This window comes from Globicephala melas, chromosome 4, assembly GCF_963455315.2.
Source record: "Globicephala melas chromosome 4, mGloMel1.2, whole genome shotgun sequence".
Lineage (NCBI taxonomy): Eukaryota > Metazoa > Chordata > Mammalia > Artiodactyla > Delphinidae > Globicephala > Globicephala melas.
In genome coordinates, this window is record NC_083317.1 from 54,658,553 (window position 1) to 54,673,785 (window position 15,233).

A 15,233-nucleotide genomic window follows, 5' to 3' on the forward strand; every position below is an offset into this window, starting at 1 on the left:
AAAAGCAGATTATGGGGGGAACAGATGTATGATGTTCAAAACATTGTTAGCAACTTTAATTTGGTGTGACAGAAAACTTCCTGCCATTATAAGTCTAATTTAAAGAGAATGAACTGGCCCAACGATGCCCAAGTAAGAGGGTTCCTGCTGCTGTGGGTCCCTTTTCCAGAGAAGCTGACGAGGAACAGCAAGGGTGGACTTCATCTGGCGTTTCTCCTGCTACCTCTGTGTGTTGTCTAGGGCAGTGAATGCCTCAAAAGACAGGCAGTGTTAAAGAGAACACGAAGGATGGATAAGTTCCAAGACTGAGCCCCAAATCAATGAGAGCTGACTACATATTAAAGGTTCAACTTTGGTTCATAAAAAAGTTTACTATAAAGATTTCAGACCTGACTTTTTCTTAATAGAGAGTAGGAATTTGGATCTTTTTCAAGTCCAACTGCTTTTGCCCTCCTTTCATCAAAATTGATTTCTAAAGGAACAAACAATATTAGTGAAATATATTTTCAGAAGGAGAAAGAGCAGAGGGAGCCACCAAATTTGTATAAAGGAATACAGCTCCCTCTACGTATGAGAATATTTTGGACAGGAACACAATTAGGGAAGAACTTTTTTTTTTTCTTTAAGAAGAGCTGTCTTCATAGTGTGTTCACTTTTCTGAGGCATCAGCAGGATATAAATTTTGGTTTGCCACGGGCAAACCACTTGGTCCCAACGTAAAATATGACAAGGAATTTGGCATAAAAGAGGCACGTGGGAACATTCAGTGGACTAAGAAATAACTATTGATAATGCAACTACAAATATGAATGTCTTATTACACAAACAGGAAGAATAACTAGTATTTTTAGAGGGCATTGGTGAGCAGTCAAAAAGCTTGGCAAATTACCTAGAATTTTTAAAAGTTTTAAGTGATCAAATATTCACATCAAATATAAGTCCACCCAATAAAGATCTTTGTTTTTAAATGTTTTCACTAAAAGCATGAAATTAACATTTGCTCTCCTGTAGGTACCCCACTGTTGTCCATACAGAAGATACATGTGCCTATCTTATACATGAGCGCATACACACACACACCCACAAGGGAAGAAAATCTAATAATCTAAAAGTACTCCAGGCGATCACAACTGTCAGAATGTTAATTTTCTTCTAATGGGGGTAGGAAACGTGGGTTTTGTTTTACTTTTCAATCTTAGAGTAAGGTGAATATGAGGCAGGACTACAGGAGGAAGATGAGGGGTGTTTATCATGCAACACAGATACAACAGTAATAAAATCACCCGTTCAGGGTTGGCCTGTTGGCCTGACGGTGACACACATTATGTTGCCATGCAGAAGACTCATAGTTCAAATCTCAATCTTGGTTTTTCATGCCCCAGATCAGAAAAGAAGCGAAGAAACACTGTAGATTGTGCCTTCAAATCCGAGGAAGGGAATACATATGTTACAACCATCGCTATTTCTGCTGAAAAGTGTGAACATAGTTCTCTGAGAATAAGTCTGGCTCCTTTCTGCAGTGATGCTACCGTGTCACTGGACCATGTTCAAAGAGGAGAAAAAGTGCTACATCTCATACAGCAGCAGAAGCAAATAACAGAAGGACAAGACAGGATGTAAAGGGTTGTGTGAAGAAAAGAAGAAAACATCCATCAGTAAAATTACCCTCAATCTGGAAAGGGTCTGGTACACTGTATGTTGAAGGAACAATGTGTGAGTGGCAACCCCCAAGAATGAAGACCATGATCCCCATCAGTATCACATCCCACGGATGTTCCCAACTGAATTCCTGTCTGTGCTTAATGTTATTCCCTTGACCTGGAAGTGGCAGACACATTATTCAGCTAACACCATAATTGCCACAGTGGCTGTGAACCTGAGTTTTCTAAGGCTTGACGGAAGCCACAGTTTTCATAGATAGCTCTGGGTAACCAGGTTAGTGTCAGGAAATTTTCACCTTGAACCAATTTAAACTGGTGACCTACAGTCAAGAGGCCCCAGGATCTGAAAGGCATCATTCTTGTAAGTTGCCCACTCTACTTTGCCCCTAATTGAATAAAAATAACAACAGAAAACTGGATATCAATTGGGCACACAACACAGATCATAATTCTTTTATTAACTAAATTAAAAATGCTTTGAATAAAAACTTAACTGTAACAATCATTGAAAGGTCAATTATTTACTTTTTCCCATAGATGGAAACCAGTTACTTTTCTTGTTTTCTTCTCCAAAACAATGAATCAAGGCCACGGTGCTTAAACACAAGTGTACTTCTTTCACGTCGTACTACTCTCCAAATCAGAGTCCATCACTTTACTTCAATTACTCTGGAAAATTGAAAAATGAACATATAATTGCTATGATGTCTATTTTCTATGCCTTAACAAGTTGCTGTATTTTAAAATTTGAAAATCGTTTCAGATATATGGTATCTAAAAATCTTAGCTTTGCAAAGGTCACAGACATAAACCAGGCAAATCATTAGCCTTTTTAGTTGCAGTAAGTAAAAGGCCAATGTCAAATGGAAATAAAAACCAACAAAATCTGATAATCTCCGTTTGCTGGGTTGGTGGAGAAGCCAAGAGACATTGATTCTTCCAAAGCAAAAGATATTTATCCTAGAACAATATTCTATCACTTTCACTTTAGATCGACACCATTCACTTAAGGTAAGAGAATTAAAAATGTGATTAGGTATAAGTGAGAGAGGAAATGGAACTGTGGTCCCAAGAGGGTACCTGGAACCTCACTCACCAACAAGGCAGTTACACTATGGGCATTGTGCACTGTCAGTAGGAAGAGCCCACCACAGACATTTGGAAAAAACCCACAAATTCTGAACAGCTAAAAATTAGCAAAATTAAGGGAATTTCAAAGGTCATTATAGATTTCATGCGCTATGAACACGCAAAAACTGCTGTCTAACTTCTGATACAATGGTGCAAAAAAAGTCACATCTTAAAGGAAATTAACAAAGGAAGAGGCACTCAAGGTTCTCCTACTGGTTTTCTGAAAATGAAGACGTGTTTAGTTTTTTCATACAACCACAGAGGAATAACACCACAGTAGAAAAGGAAAAAAAAACAACGAAATTAAAAAATAAAACACCAGAATGCAAACACGGACAAACCATGCCACACTTTCAGGTACCAGTTCTTTCTTAAACGCCATTTAATGTATTCCTGCTAATCATGTTTTTTTTAGGAGGGCAGTGGTTAGCAGAGCATGCATTTTTTGTAATAAAGGCTGTGACACAAAGTTACAAAAGTGGGATCATTCTGTGACTGCTTACTGAACACAGTCTAAGCATTGTTTTAAACTTAGTCCACTAGACACAGTCAGCGTGTTTTTAATCTTACGCAAAAATTAATTACACTCAGGGGAATATAGCCTCTTGAGATAAATGCTGCATTTTGCTGTAGAGGTGAGCAGGCAGGTCACAGACTTTAAACAGTGAAATACGAAGCAGACTATTCACATGATCAAGGAATGACTGTAAATAGCAAAGGTATGAAGAAAGTTTTGATAAAATGAAAACATAGTTTTTAAAATGTTAACAGAACTAAAGTATCAGAACATGTTAAGGTAAAATCAAAATGAATGCTTACAGCACTCAATATCTCAGACTTACTTATCTTTAAGAACTAATAAATATAGTCTTTGAAAGTCAATAAAAATTAGAAGTTATTAGCCCAGAGTCTCCCCTCCCAAGAGCTGAAGTGACTAAACATTTCTCTCTCTCTTTTTAAATCCTTTCCCAGAAGGTTAGAACCCACTTCCTGTTTGGAAAAGCAGAGATATTAAGTCTCCATGGGTTAAATGCGACAAAATCACACAAGCACAAAAGAAACCCTGTCAAGATGATAAAGATTTGTGCCAAATTATCTAAGTGTCGTATAAAAAGCATTTTAAAGTTACAGTCACCAGACATTGCATCTGAAAAGTACCTTTTTAAAAAAAGAAGTAATTCCTCTTTGTTGTGAGCAGTGAGACTGGTGAGTCTGATTAGTGACACCCTACAGCTTTTATATTACTAGTTTTGCAACTTTTAACAGAGTAGATTGAAGTTTTAGAAACCAAGAAATGTAGGCCTTTATGATTTGACAGTGTCCCTTTTATTTAAAAAAAGCCATACTTTCAAGAATCAATTTTATTTCTTTTCAATGTCCATATTTTAACCGACCTATAATTGTAGGTGCATTTTATACTTACCATCATTCATCATTCCTTTTGATTCTTTAAATGCTAAGAATTAGTAACAAGCCAAGCAGTTAGTAAGATTCCTCAATTAGAAATCATTTCTAGACAAACAAATATGCAGTAATATCATGCCAACTATTCCACAGCTATAAAGCCAAATTAATTTTAAGGTTATTATTTGGTTACAAAAGACTTTCTGTGGATCATACCCACAGGCTCCACAAAGGGACACAAAGTTGGGAATACAGATCTAGATTTAGGGAGAAAGAAAGTGAGATGTTTTGGTCTCACTCCAAGATGACAACCTGTGTCTTCCTGAAATTTATAATTAGCAATTGAAATTAACTGAGATTCTTCTCTACCGGGGGTGTTACATTTCACCTTGGCCAATTAAAAAGGCAACAGTCCCCTCACCCAGATATCACCTGGCTAGCACAAGCAACTACTGGAGAGACACAGAACAGTGCATTTTTCTCAGAGGTGAAAATGTTACAAAAGCAATACTCTTAATTCTTGATGAATAATCAAGAAAAGAGAGGTTAAGGCAATAAAAAAACCTAGATTCTTCCCAAGGCATAGACAGCATTCTAACTACTTTGGGGACCAATTCAAATTATTATGAACTGGTAATGGATCAAGAAGAATTTATAAATTTGTAATAACCACATACCATTAAGGGGTTCCTCTACAGCTTTCTGGAAAATATTTAAAATATATTTACATAAAATAGAATTTATTTCATGTCCTTTTCTACTAAAATTTATATATGCTAACATTTAAACTATAGATAAACAGTGAATATATATAGTCAAAAACCAAAGTAAAGCAATAAAAGTTAGTTAGAAAAGCAAAGCTTGCCAAGTCTAGCTATTAGTCTTATAATTACTGAATTCTTCTCTTAATATTCTTTTTTTATGCAGAATTTCCCACCCCACCCTGCCTCTCTCAGTTCAAGAAATCCTAACTGAGAAGCACAGACACAGATAGCAACATAATAAATAATACAATTAAGCCAGAGATGAGAACAAAACAATCATTTTCAAGTCGCGCAAATTGAACTCAGTAACAGGGAAAGCAAAAGTGTTAATGATTTAAGGGTCTAATGGCTGGATTACGTCTAACAGAGGCACTTTTAAAACTTCGGGCTGTTTGTGACCAGTGTAGCTACGGCACCAATGTTTTTAGAGTGAACACCTGGGGTAAGGTGCAACCCCACTTCCCTCGCCTCTCGAGCACGTCTGTTGAGGCTTATCAGCTTTAGGGGTATATGTAATCTCCACTTCCTGCCACAGACAGGAGTCTTGCTTTTGGCGTTCCAGACAGAGCTATTATTAATCCTTTATAGGAAGAGGAGTACAATACAGTCCTTTCAAGATCTTATTTCCATAAAGTAGCTCTTGTGCTTGTCACCAGGATGAGTCTCTATCTACAAAGGTTTTTTTCACCCCCCCCCCTCATTAATCCCTCTCAGTGTATCTCCTAAATTTGCTCCTTTTCTTGGAATTTTCTCAGGTAGCTTATTAAGGTAGCCAAGATAGAGTAAAAACTACAGTACAGTTTGCAGGAAGAAAAATGCTTATAAAATGGGGGAAGGAGGGAAATGAATCAATTCAGAACAGCTATTTTTCGGCCATATTTCCATTTACTTTATAGATTATCATTTTTAATGAAATCAACTTAATATAAACTTCTCTCCCTCATTTTTAAGCCTGAAATATCATTCTGTATATGCACATCAAATGGATCCAACAGGTGAGGCAATATATTGGAATCGGCTTCCTTCCGCAGATAACGACCATTATTCTTACACATAAACTTTTCAGTTCTGGGTGTGAGAAGACAGCACAATCTTAAGGAATCATTTATTCTATCCCATTGCCAGTAAATGACCAAACAGAAGTTTTAAAATAGATTGGATCTATCCATGCAAAGGTCATGAAATGACTTCAGTGTTCTCTTAATTTTATGTCACACCAAACAGAGAGCAATGGGGTTCAACATCTCAATCACCATTCCTCAGACTAAACCATCAAGTGACCATACCCAATTCATTGAAGAAATTTTAACTTACCCTAGGAGGTTGTATAGTCTTGTGATTGGAAGCTGATGAAATTAAAAAATAAGAAAATGGATTTAATAAATGAAAGAAATTGAGGCTACATTATGTTTAATTTTAAGATAAAATGTTTACGGCTAAAACTAAAGGTGCCAGAAACTCCACTGAAAGATTTCTGGCTTTGACAGACTATGAAAAAATACAGAACACTCTTAATTATATACGACAGAATAAAATGATGCAAATAGTCCACCCCGATCAAATAATAAACACACACACTCTCTCATTTTGCATGCCATATCTCCCCCCAAATCAGCCACTTGTTACACTTTGTGGTGGAAAAACTTTGGCATTGACTCAGCCCCTCTGTAGGCTCTACACCCCTGCCTACTTGACCCAGCTGGAATGTGGAAAGAATAGGGCAATCACCACTCCATCGCCCACCCTTAGCTCACTGCTCTCGTTCCCTGTAGCCCAGTCTTCTTTTTTTCTTCTTCCATCTTTCCAGTTTTCAAAGCTCCACCTAGCTAACAAACTAAAGAAAATATCAGATCCCTCTGAGTGTAGAGAATTATTCTAGGCAGCCAGTTTTAGTTACAATCAAGCCCTTCTCTGGATCCCTTCTTAGATGTTCAAGTTACCCTTCGCTGCTGCTCAATGGATTGGTTAATGAAGATGAAGGAATACAGGGCATGAAGAAAGTGACAAAAGGGAAAAGAACCGCTCTAGTTGCATAGGGAAGAAAAGAGAACTTCCTTACAAAAACCAAGTGAGAAGGTCCCGGAGCAGCTAAAACCAGTCCTAAATACAGAATCAGAGTCCTACAGATATAAGCATCAAGGGGCAACATCCTGCGAGTGACTCTGTAGGAAGGTGATGCTACTGGATAGTCAGTTCCACCGGTCTCTGGATTGGATGATGGCACTGGATTTACTTATGAGCAGACTGAGGCAGGCCCCCAGAACTGCTCTGGTTTTCTGTGCTAATTATGTCCTACCACTCCTCCATGTCCGCTCTACCAAGCTTCTAAAACTGATGGGAAATGCGGGTGACACCTGACCCAAGCCAATTTATAGAGGAGTCAGAAGCAGGTAAGGCTCCCTCCAACGGGGGGAATGGCAACGGACTGGCCTGAAAAGTTTCTCTCTCCCATTGGAACCTGGAGAGGAGACACAGAAAGAAGACTAGAAAGGTGGTAAAGGGAAAGAGGTGAAAAGGAGACAGAAAGTAAGCAAAGAGAAGCACAAAGCTTAGAGACAAAGGTAAGAAAATACACCAGTGAGAAGACATGAATAGGATCAAAAAAATAAAAACATTAAGGAGAGGATGAGCTAGCTGGCTAGCAGGTAAAGAACCAAAGAGAGAGGAACTAAGTAACTACACTGGCAGGAGGGCATCCGCTAACTCTTGTTACTGAGAGGGCAAATGATGACTCAGTCTTTAGAGATGTACTGGATTCTTCCAATTCCTAAACTACTTACTGTACTCTGTGAGGCCCAGTTATAGATCTGCTCTCATGAGATTCCCATCTCCGTTAGTGTCATGTGTGGCTTGAAAGTAAATCTCCTTTACTGGAGGCACCTGGGGAGTGGTTTGGTCCTTGCAACCAAACAAGAAGGGAACCTCTTTTCAAAGTACTATGGAGTGAAATGTGTTGGGAATATGGGTAAATCACATTTAGCAACCTCCCAAATAAACCAAGCAGAATTACACAACTTTATTAGGGACAATCATGATAGTTACATGTATATACAACTTACTTTAACTAAACCACGTCCTGTGTCTATGTTCTATCAAGGAAAAGAGCTCTGAACAGCTATGTAAATTTCTGATTGGCAATGTGAAGGGTCAGAGGTAAGATTTTAGAGCTATATTTTCGAGCTCATAAATTATTTATCAGAATTAGTATTAAGAACCGCCAAGCAACTCCTTTAATAACCCTAATAATGTGTAAAGAAGAGTTTGTGAGTTCTGATTCTCAGGTCCAAGGAACATCACATTTGGCTAGCCCATTCTGAAACAAAGATATCTATAAAGAACAGGGATTCAAAGGGCACCAGTCAGCTGTGATCCCTCAAATATTATAAAACCAAACAGTGTAGAAGTGAATTTTGCTTGAGTTAATCCTCTCCAATAGGCATATGACCTATGTGACTAAAGAATGATTGTGATTTATCTGCTGCTACCATGGGCCTAAGGCATTGACAGCCATGTATATATATATTTTTAAATCGCAAGCCTTAAGCATTCCATATGAGCTCACTTGCAATGCTTCGTCTGGATTTGTTCTTCTCTCCCAGAAACACTTGACCCATGCTATAAATATATTTCCAGGTTTTGAATTTTCAGGGACAACTTTTTCTATTGATTCCAGATTCACCTCTCCTCAACAAGGGGGAAGAAAATATCACTGAGTTTTATATATCTATTTCATGTCATTCTAAAATATCTGAGATGTGGTAAATATGGTTTCTGACTGCTAGTATGTTGATTCATATCAAAACATGACTATATTCCCTTATACTTAACTAGATAGCAATGGCTTAGGAAAATTAAAAAGTATTGACCCTTATGAAGAATGGACATAGGCATCCTACGTAGGTAACACACCCAACTTCAATGAGTTTAGTTACTTCTTTGTAATCTTCTATATTTTCTCACATTCTTATTGTTCTCAGCCCTTGATTTCATTTTATGAAATTTAAATGTTTCAGTAAACAAACAAACAAAAAATCCTAACACAGTTTAAAAAGAACAACAGAGAAGATTAAACTTAAAATCCTACTGTTTAAAGTAATAATTAAGGCTACAAATTTAAACTGGGAAATAATGAAAATGATAAAAGTTAAATCTCTCATAGGGACATAAACTTACTCCAAGATAGCTTGGATTTTTAAAAAAAAAAAACTATCTGAGGATTTTATTACATTTAAATCAAGACACACTCTTTAGACTTTTCCAAAATAGAGCCTCTGCAACAAGTAAAAGTTACATTGGAAGTATTTACAATTTTTACTTCCTGATACAAATGCTCAAATTTGCAACCTTAATGTTATATATACTCAGATTTACACATTCAGATTATATATGGAAAACACATCAACTTTTCTAGTCTACCACGGTATCTAAAGAGCTACTTTCCTGTACCTTTTCTCTTCTTGCCCTTTAACTGACCGAAGGTATTCCTCTGAACTCTGGTATCAGACAAGTTGATTGGAATAGTTAATTTACAATAGTCTCAAAATGTAAATAAAACTGGACTAAATTCTTAACTTACATATGGTATATTTATATGTCAAACTATCATAAAGAAAAAATAATCTGGGGAACTTTCCAGGATTTCAGTTTCACTTTGAATTTGATGTGAGAATAATACGGTTGTAATTATATTATACTGGTTTCACAGGCTTCTTAGGGATGTAGCGGTGGAGAAGGGGGGAGAGCAAGGTCAAGGGGGTAACAGCTAGACAATGCCTATTTCCACTGAGTCAGCATCTCCAGACCTGCTGGTCTTCGTGAGACATGGAAGGCATGTGGGAGCATGGGAATAAAAGGGAGCGTGATCCAGATAAGGAGGGAAGAAAAAGAACAAAGAGCCGACCATCAGTCAAAGACACCTAATACTACATCACGCTATATGGACACTGCAGGTCACATACTGTGCTCAAGTATTCATAGGGAGCAACATCAGCAGCAGTGTCATCTTCAAGAACCAGACAAATGGTGATTAGAAGACTCAACGAAAATAGAATCTGTATCAGCATTCATAATGTGATACTCACAATGCCTACAAATGAATGCCATTCTGCTTTAGAAGTCTTAATTGTGCTTTATGGCTTGAACTAAGAAAATTTCATTGAGGAGACAACTCTGATTTATGAACACATAAACTAAAGGTAAGTAAATTTTAGTTAAGTATTTTACTTGTTTATCTAATAAGCATTAATTAAAGGGGGGCAAAAATATACAAAATAATTGAACTCAATGATTAGTCAGCAAAAGCTGAGGTTCATTTCTTTGAAAGTACTATACAAGTCATGTGGGGGATTCTTTGACTGTAACAATTCAAAGTCTATGTTAATTTTTAGAAACATATAAGGTTTACCTAAAGCAAAGCAGAAAGACTGACTTTTTTACTCCATTAATTTGTAACTTTTGATTATTTTGACAAATGTTTAAGAGTTTGCTTTACTTCATAAATAAAAACCAGAAATCTTTTATTTAAGGGAGATTAATATAACCAGATTGTAGGAAATATCTTTAGCTTAAGTAAGACATCACACTAGTTTTAGGTACTTAATATTAAAGGCATCTATCTCCATAAACATATTAAAAATAAGAATTTACACAGAGATCTGTTATTTGAAAATTGGAAGACTAAATACAAAGTTTAGAAACAATAAGCTAAGTCCACACTTACAACTGATTTTAAGAGTAGTAAAAGCCTAAAATTTAAAACTCAATGTTCTGATTATACTGGTTTTAACTAAAAATATTTTAAAGTCAAATGTCAGAGGATACTGCTCTTTAATTAACAAAAGTGACAGATTTTGAATTTCAATTCTGTCTACTAGGGGAGTCAAGGTCTGTAAATAGTCTGCAAGAAGAGCAACAAGACAAATAGGTCTCTGTGAAAGGACTCTACATAGAAACAACGGGCGAATTAAAAATCTTTTTTATTAATTAAAATGAACCCTCGGGGCTTCCCTGGTGGCGCAGTGGTTAAGAATCTGCCTGCCAATGCAGGGGACACGGGCTCAAGCCCTGGCCCGGGAAGATCCCACATGTAGCAACTAAGCCCATGCGCTACAACTACAGAGCCTGCACTCTAGACCCCGCAAGCCACAACTACTGAGCCTGCGTGCCACAACTACTGAAGCCCGCGCACCTAAAGCCAGTGTTCGGCAACAAGAGAAGCCACGACAATGAGAAGCCCAAGCACCGCAATGGAGAGTAGGCTCTGGGGCTTCCCTGGTGACACAGTGGTTGAGAGTCCGCCTGCCGATGCAGGGGACACGGGTTCGTGCCCCGGTCTGGGAAGATCCCACATGCCGTGGAGAGGCTGGGCCCGTGAGCCATGGCTGCTGAGCCTGCGTGTCCAGAGCCTGTGCTCCGCAACGGGAGAGGCCACAACAGTGAGAGGCCCACGTACCGCAAAAAAAAAAAAAAAAAAAAAAATCGTAGGCCCTGCTCACTGCACCTAGAGAAAGCCCGCACACAGCAACGAAGACCCAACACAGCCAAAATAAAAACCAAAACAAAACTAACAAATAAATAAATTAATTTAAAAAAAAGAATCCTCAACAATCTCTCCTTTTATTTAGTATAAAAAAGTTTATACATTCTAAAACATACAGCTGTTTTCTTTTTAACTAGTTAATAATCTAAACTTTTCATTAGTTCATATGATTTCTACCCTCTTTTATTGCCCCCCAAATAATTCCAAATTTATTTTAAAAATACAGCAGCATTCACTGTATTTTCTCATTTTTGGAGTTACCAATGCATTTCTTTGGTCCTAAACAGTAAGAATTAACCAAAAGCATTTTCCTGGCATAGGCTAATAACAATAAGGTTGACTTACCAACACATTTCATATAAACTAATCCAAGTAATTCTGCTAGAGCTAAAATACCCAAACCTGAAATCAGAAGAGGACCATGTACTGGGGTACACTCTGAAAAAAACAAATGAAATTCTATATTAGAAATTCACATGAAATAATTGAACTTTTAAAAAAGAACTAGCAATAACAGTAATAATATTCAGTTTTAAGGAGATTCTTTTTCTAATTATCAAGAAACAAAAATTATCTACATATGTTCATCACTATTAAGTCAGTCAGTGAAATGACTCCCAATTACTAAAAGAAAAAAGCCTTTGTCTGTATAATATGTACCTTATCACACCAAGACTAATGGAAAATAGTGTGTAAAGCTAAGGCTCCAACCAACTGGATGGAGCCTGGTTATTTTAAAAGCTCTCCCACAAATACAGGCATAGCAGTTTGACTGCTGGAACAATCAGCCCACAAGCCATATACAGCCAATATTCTTATGGCAATGTGGAAAGCACTATTCTCAGTGGGGCGAAAATGAGAGTTCTAAAAGAAAGCTCACAGCACCAAATGGCTGGCAAGGATGTGGAGCGACAGGAATTTTCATCCACTGCTGGTGGTAATGCAAAATGGTACAGCCACCTTGGAAGACACTTTGGCAATTTGTTAAAAAACTAAATATATTCTTAACGTACAACCCAGCAAATGCGCTCCTTGGTGTTGACCCAAATGGAGTTGAAACTTATGTCCACACAAAAAAATGCACATGGATGTCTAGAGCAACTTATTCTTAATTGCCCCGAACCAGAAGCAACCAAGCTGTCCCTCAATAGGTGAATGGATAAACAAACTGTGGTACATACATACAATGGAATGTTATTCAGTGCTAAAAAGAAAAGAGCTATCAAGACACAAAAAGACACGGTTACTAAGTAAAAGAAGCCAATCTGAAAAGGCAAAATATCGTATGATTCCAACTATAAGACATTCTGGAAAACGCAAAACTATGAAGACAGTAAAAAGAACAGTGGTTGCTAGGGGTTTAGGGGGAGGGAGGATGAATAGGCAGAGCACAGAGGATTTTTAGGGCAGTGAAACTTTATTGTATGATATTATATCTATGACTGTGATCCACGCCATTATACATTTATCAAAATCGTGGCATGTACAACACTAAGAATGAACCCTAATGTAAACTATGGATTCTGGGTGGTAATATGTCAATGCTGGTTCAACAACTGTAACACATTTACCACTCTGCTGGGGGATAGCGGAGGAGGCCGTTATGTGGGGTATATGGGAACTCTCTGTACTTTCTACTCAATTTTGCTGTGAGCCTAAAACTGCTCTAAAAAATAAAGTCTATATATTAAAAAAAAAAGAAGAAGAAAGAAAAAGAAACAGAAAGAAGAACTCTAAGAGAAATCCCTGGCAAGACAAAGTAAGACTAGAGAAGGATGAGACTTTTACCTGAGACACAGAGGCTGAATCCAACCACAGAGAGCAAGTGGCCCAGTACTTGAAGGATCAATATGGCAATGGTGAAGAAGGACATCCCCACAGCTGGAGAGAGGAAAAGTGGGTTGAGAGTGTTTAAAAAGCAATCACTCCTACTTGTATTCTGTGCAATCAAGAATAATATCCTATGACCAAAGACTGCCTCTGGAGTTCCTTGTCAGATGGTAGATTCTTTTCCAGTGATCTAAACCTTGCCTTTCCATACAAGCGGTCAGCTCCAGATACACACATTCAGCAATCTTTCATTTTCACAGTGAGCTGAGGTGGACTGGCAGTTTTTACCCCGAATCTTAAAACAGTGCTGCTTTTACCACCCTTGTGCATTTTACCACGTGAATGGCTATTATGCCTGCCTTTGCCACATGCACACAGAATTGCTCTGGTGGAGAGAACCGTTACACAAACACGCCACTGTAAGCATCCGAACCTCTATCCGTGTGCCTAGATCTGTGATTTTATAGCAAATCAATACCCCTCCAGTGTACAGCAAGCCAGAGATAGGCTCTAAGGCTGAGAGTTAAACATGTAAACAGAAAAAAATAGACTCTAATGATATAAAAAATACATTAATGATTTACTCCCAAAATGCAGTGAAAATGACATCAATTATAGTTGGATATCTACATCATTTTTTAAAACTACAATGTAAAGATTTGCCAGTAACAAAAAAAATAAATAAATCTATTATTTGTTATTTATAATCCTGTTTTGTAGAATTTTAAACAGAGAGGCTTAGCAAAAGAAGAGAAAGGGCATGTTTAATATCTACTTATAGCTTCAAAAAACTGAAATAAATATATGAAGATAATCATTAAGAAATTATGTAGCATAATTTTAAAAACCACTGATATCAAGTGTATATGAAAATCATTTTTTACAAGATAACTGAATGCCTTGAAAACCGAAGTTAACCTTAAAATTAATCCATATGGGGAAAATATCGCTAAGAATAGCCTGGGAAATCTTTTAATAAACCAACTTCTATTGAGTTGTTAAAAAAAATCATACAAGAATATTTTAACCAAAACTGCTGCTTTATAAAATGAAAAAGGTGGGCAAAATCATGCTATAACAAATACTCACCTATCATAAACACACAGTACTGAAGTAATATTAATATTGCTGTAGGAATTACAATTAAACCAAGTCCACAAGCATTCTTTGTTGAATATTCACCTGTTAAAAATTAAAAATACTAATTAATATTTTCCTACGTACTTCCTATTCTTATGGGATGTTAAAGTATTTAATTTATTAAATGTATTAATTTCAATACTACTCTTATAAACTACAAAAGGTTTAAAAATATATATTTCCCCAAAAACTTCACATAAAATAAATGACTTTTTTTTGATTATTCAAGACCAAACTTAAGACATTTAAATGTCAGCATATAAGTCTCAACACGTCAAACCTTGAATTGGCTCTACCCGCTTCTTACCTACCTTACATAATTCCAGTGAGAAACTCTGGAATCTCTTACCATTCCCTTCATTTGCTATATTCAACCTGTCCCAAAGTCAAAGCAGTTGTTCTTTCAAGTTGTCTTTTGATTCATATCCTTCCTCCCCATGTCTTTACTAACTCCAGTTGCAAACAGAGGTGCCAAATTTATGTTCCTAAACATTACACCTATACTGTATTCTGCTCAAAAAACAACAAAGGCTTTCTACAGTTTACACTTGTGAGTCCCAGCCTGTCTCTGCTGTTCTTTCCATGTGCTGCAGACCCTTATTTCCCACTCACACTGCCATCCTTCACAGGCAACTGCAATTTCAGATAGATCTGCTTCCCACATTTGTTCCCACTTCCAGGTATTGGCCAATGAAGTGTGCCTCTGGAGTGCGTTGAATGGTGGCCCTAAAGATATGTCCACCTCCAAATCCCCCGAATCTGTGA

General features: G+C 37.1%; 1 protein-coding gene across 5 annotated transcripts in view; it reads right to left on the reverse strand.

Moving 5' to 3' along the window:
* Nucleotides 1–2,082: 2,082 nt before the first annotated feature.
* The window catches only part of CD47 (CD47 molecule), a 54,827-nt gene continuing 41,676 nt past the window's right edge, over nucleotides 2,083–15,233 (reverse strand). For 3 of the 5 annotated variants that reach the window (XM_060298041.2, XM_030836715.3, XM_060298040.2), the window contains 7 exons: nucleotides 14,418–14,510; nucleotides 13,287–13,379; nucleotides 11,844–11,936; nucleotides 6,275–6,306; nucleotides 4,874–4,898; nucleotides 4,216–4,248; nucleotides 2,083–2,330 (listed from right to left, as the gene is read on the reverse strand). In XM_060298041.2, coding sequence (XP_060154024.1) covers nucleotides 2,326–2,330; nucleotides 4,216–4,248; nucleotides 4,874–4,898; nucleotides 6,275–6,306; nucleotides 11,844–11,936; nucleotides 13,287–13,379; nucleotides 14,418–14,510 — 374 coding nt within the window. In that variant the 3' untranslated portion in view covers nucleotides 2,083–2,325. The remainder of the gene's footprint in view (nucleotides 2,331–4,215; nucleotides 4,249–4,873; nucleotides 4,899–6,274; nucleotides 6,307–11,843; nucleotides 11,937–13,286; nucleotides 13,380–14,417; nucleotides 14,511–15,233) is intronic. The other 2 variants (XM_060298042.2, XM_060298043.2) reach the window with 2 other exon arrangements.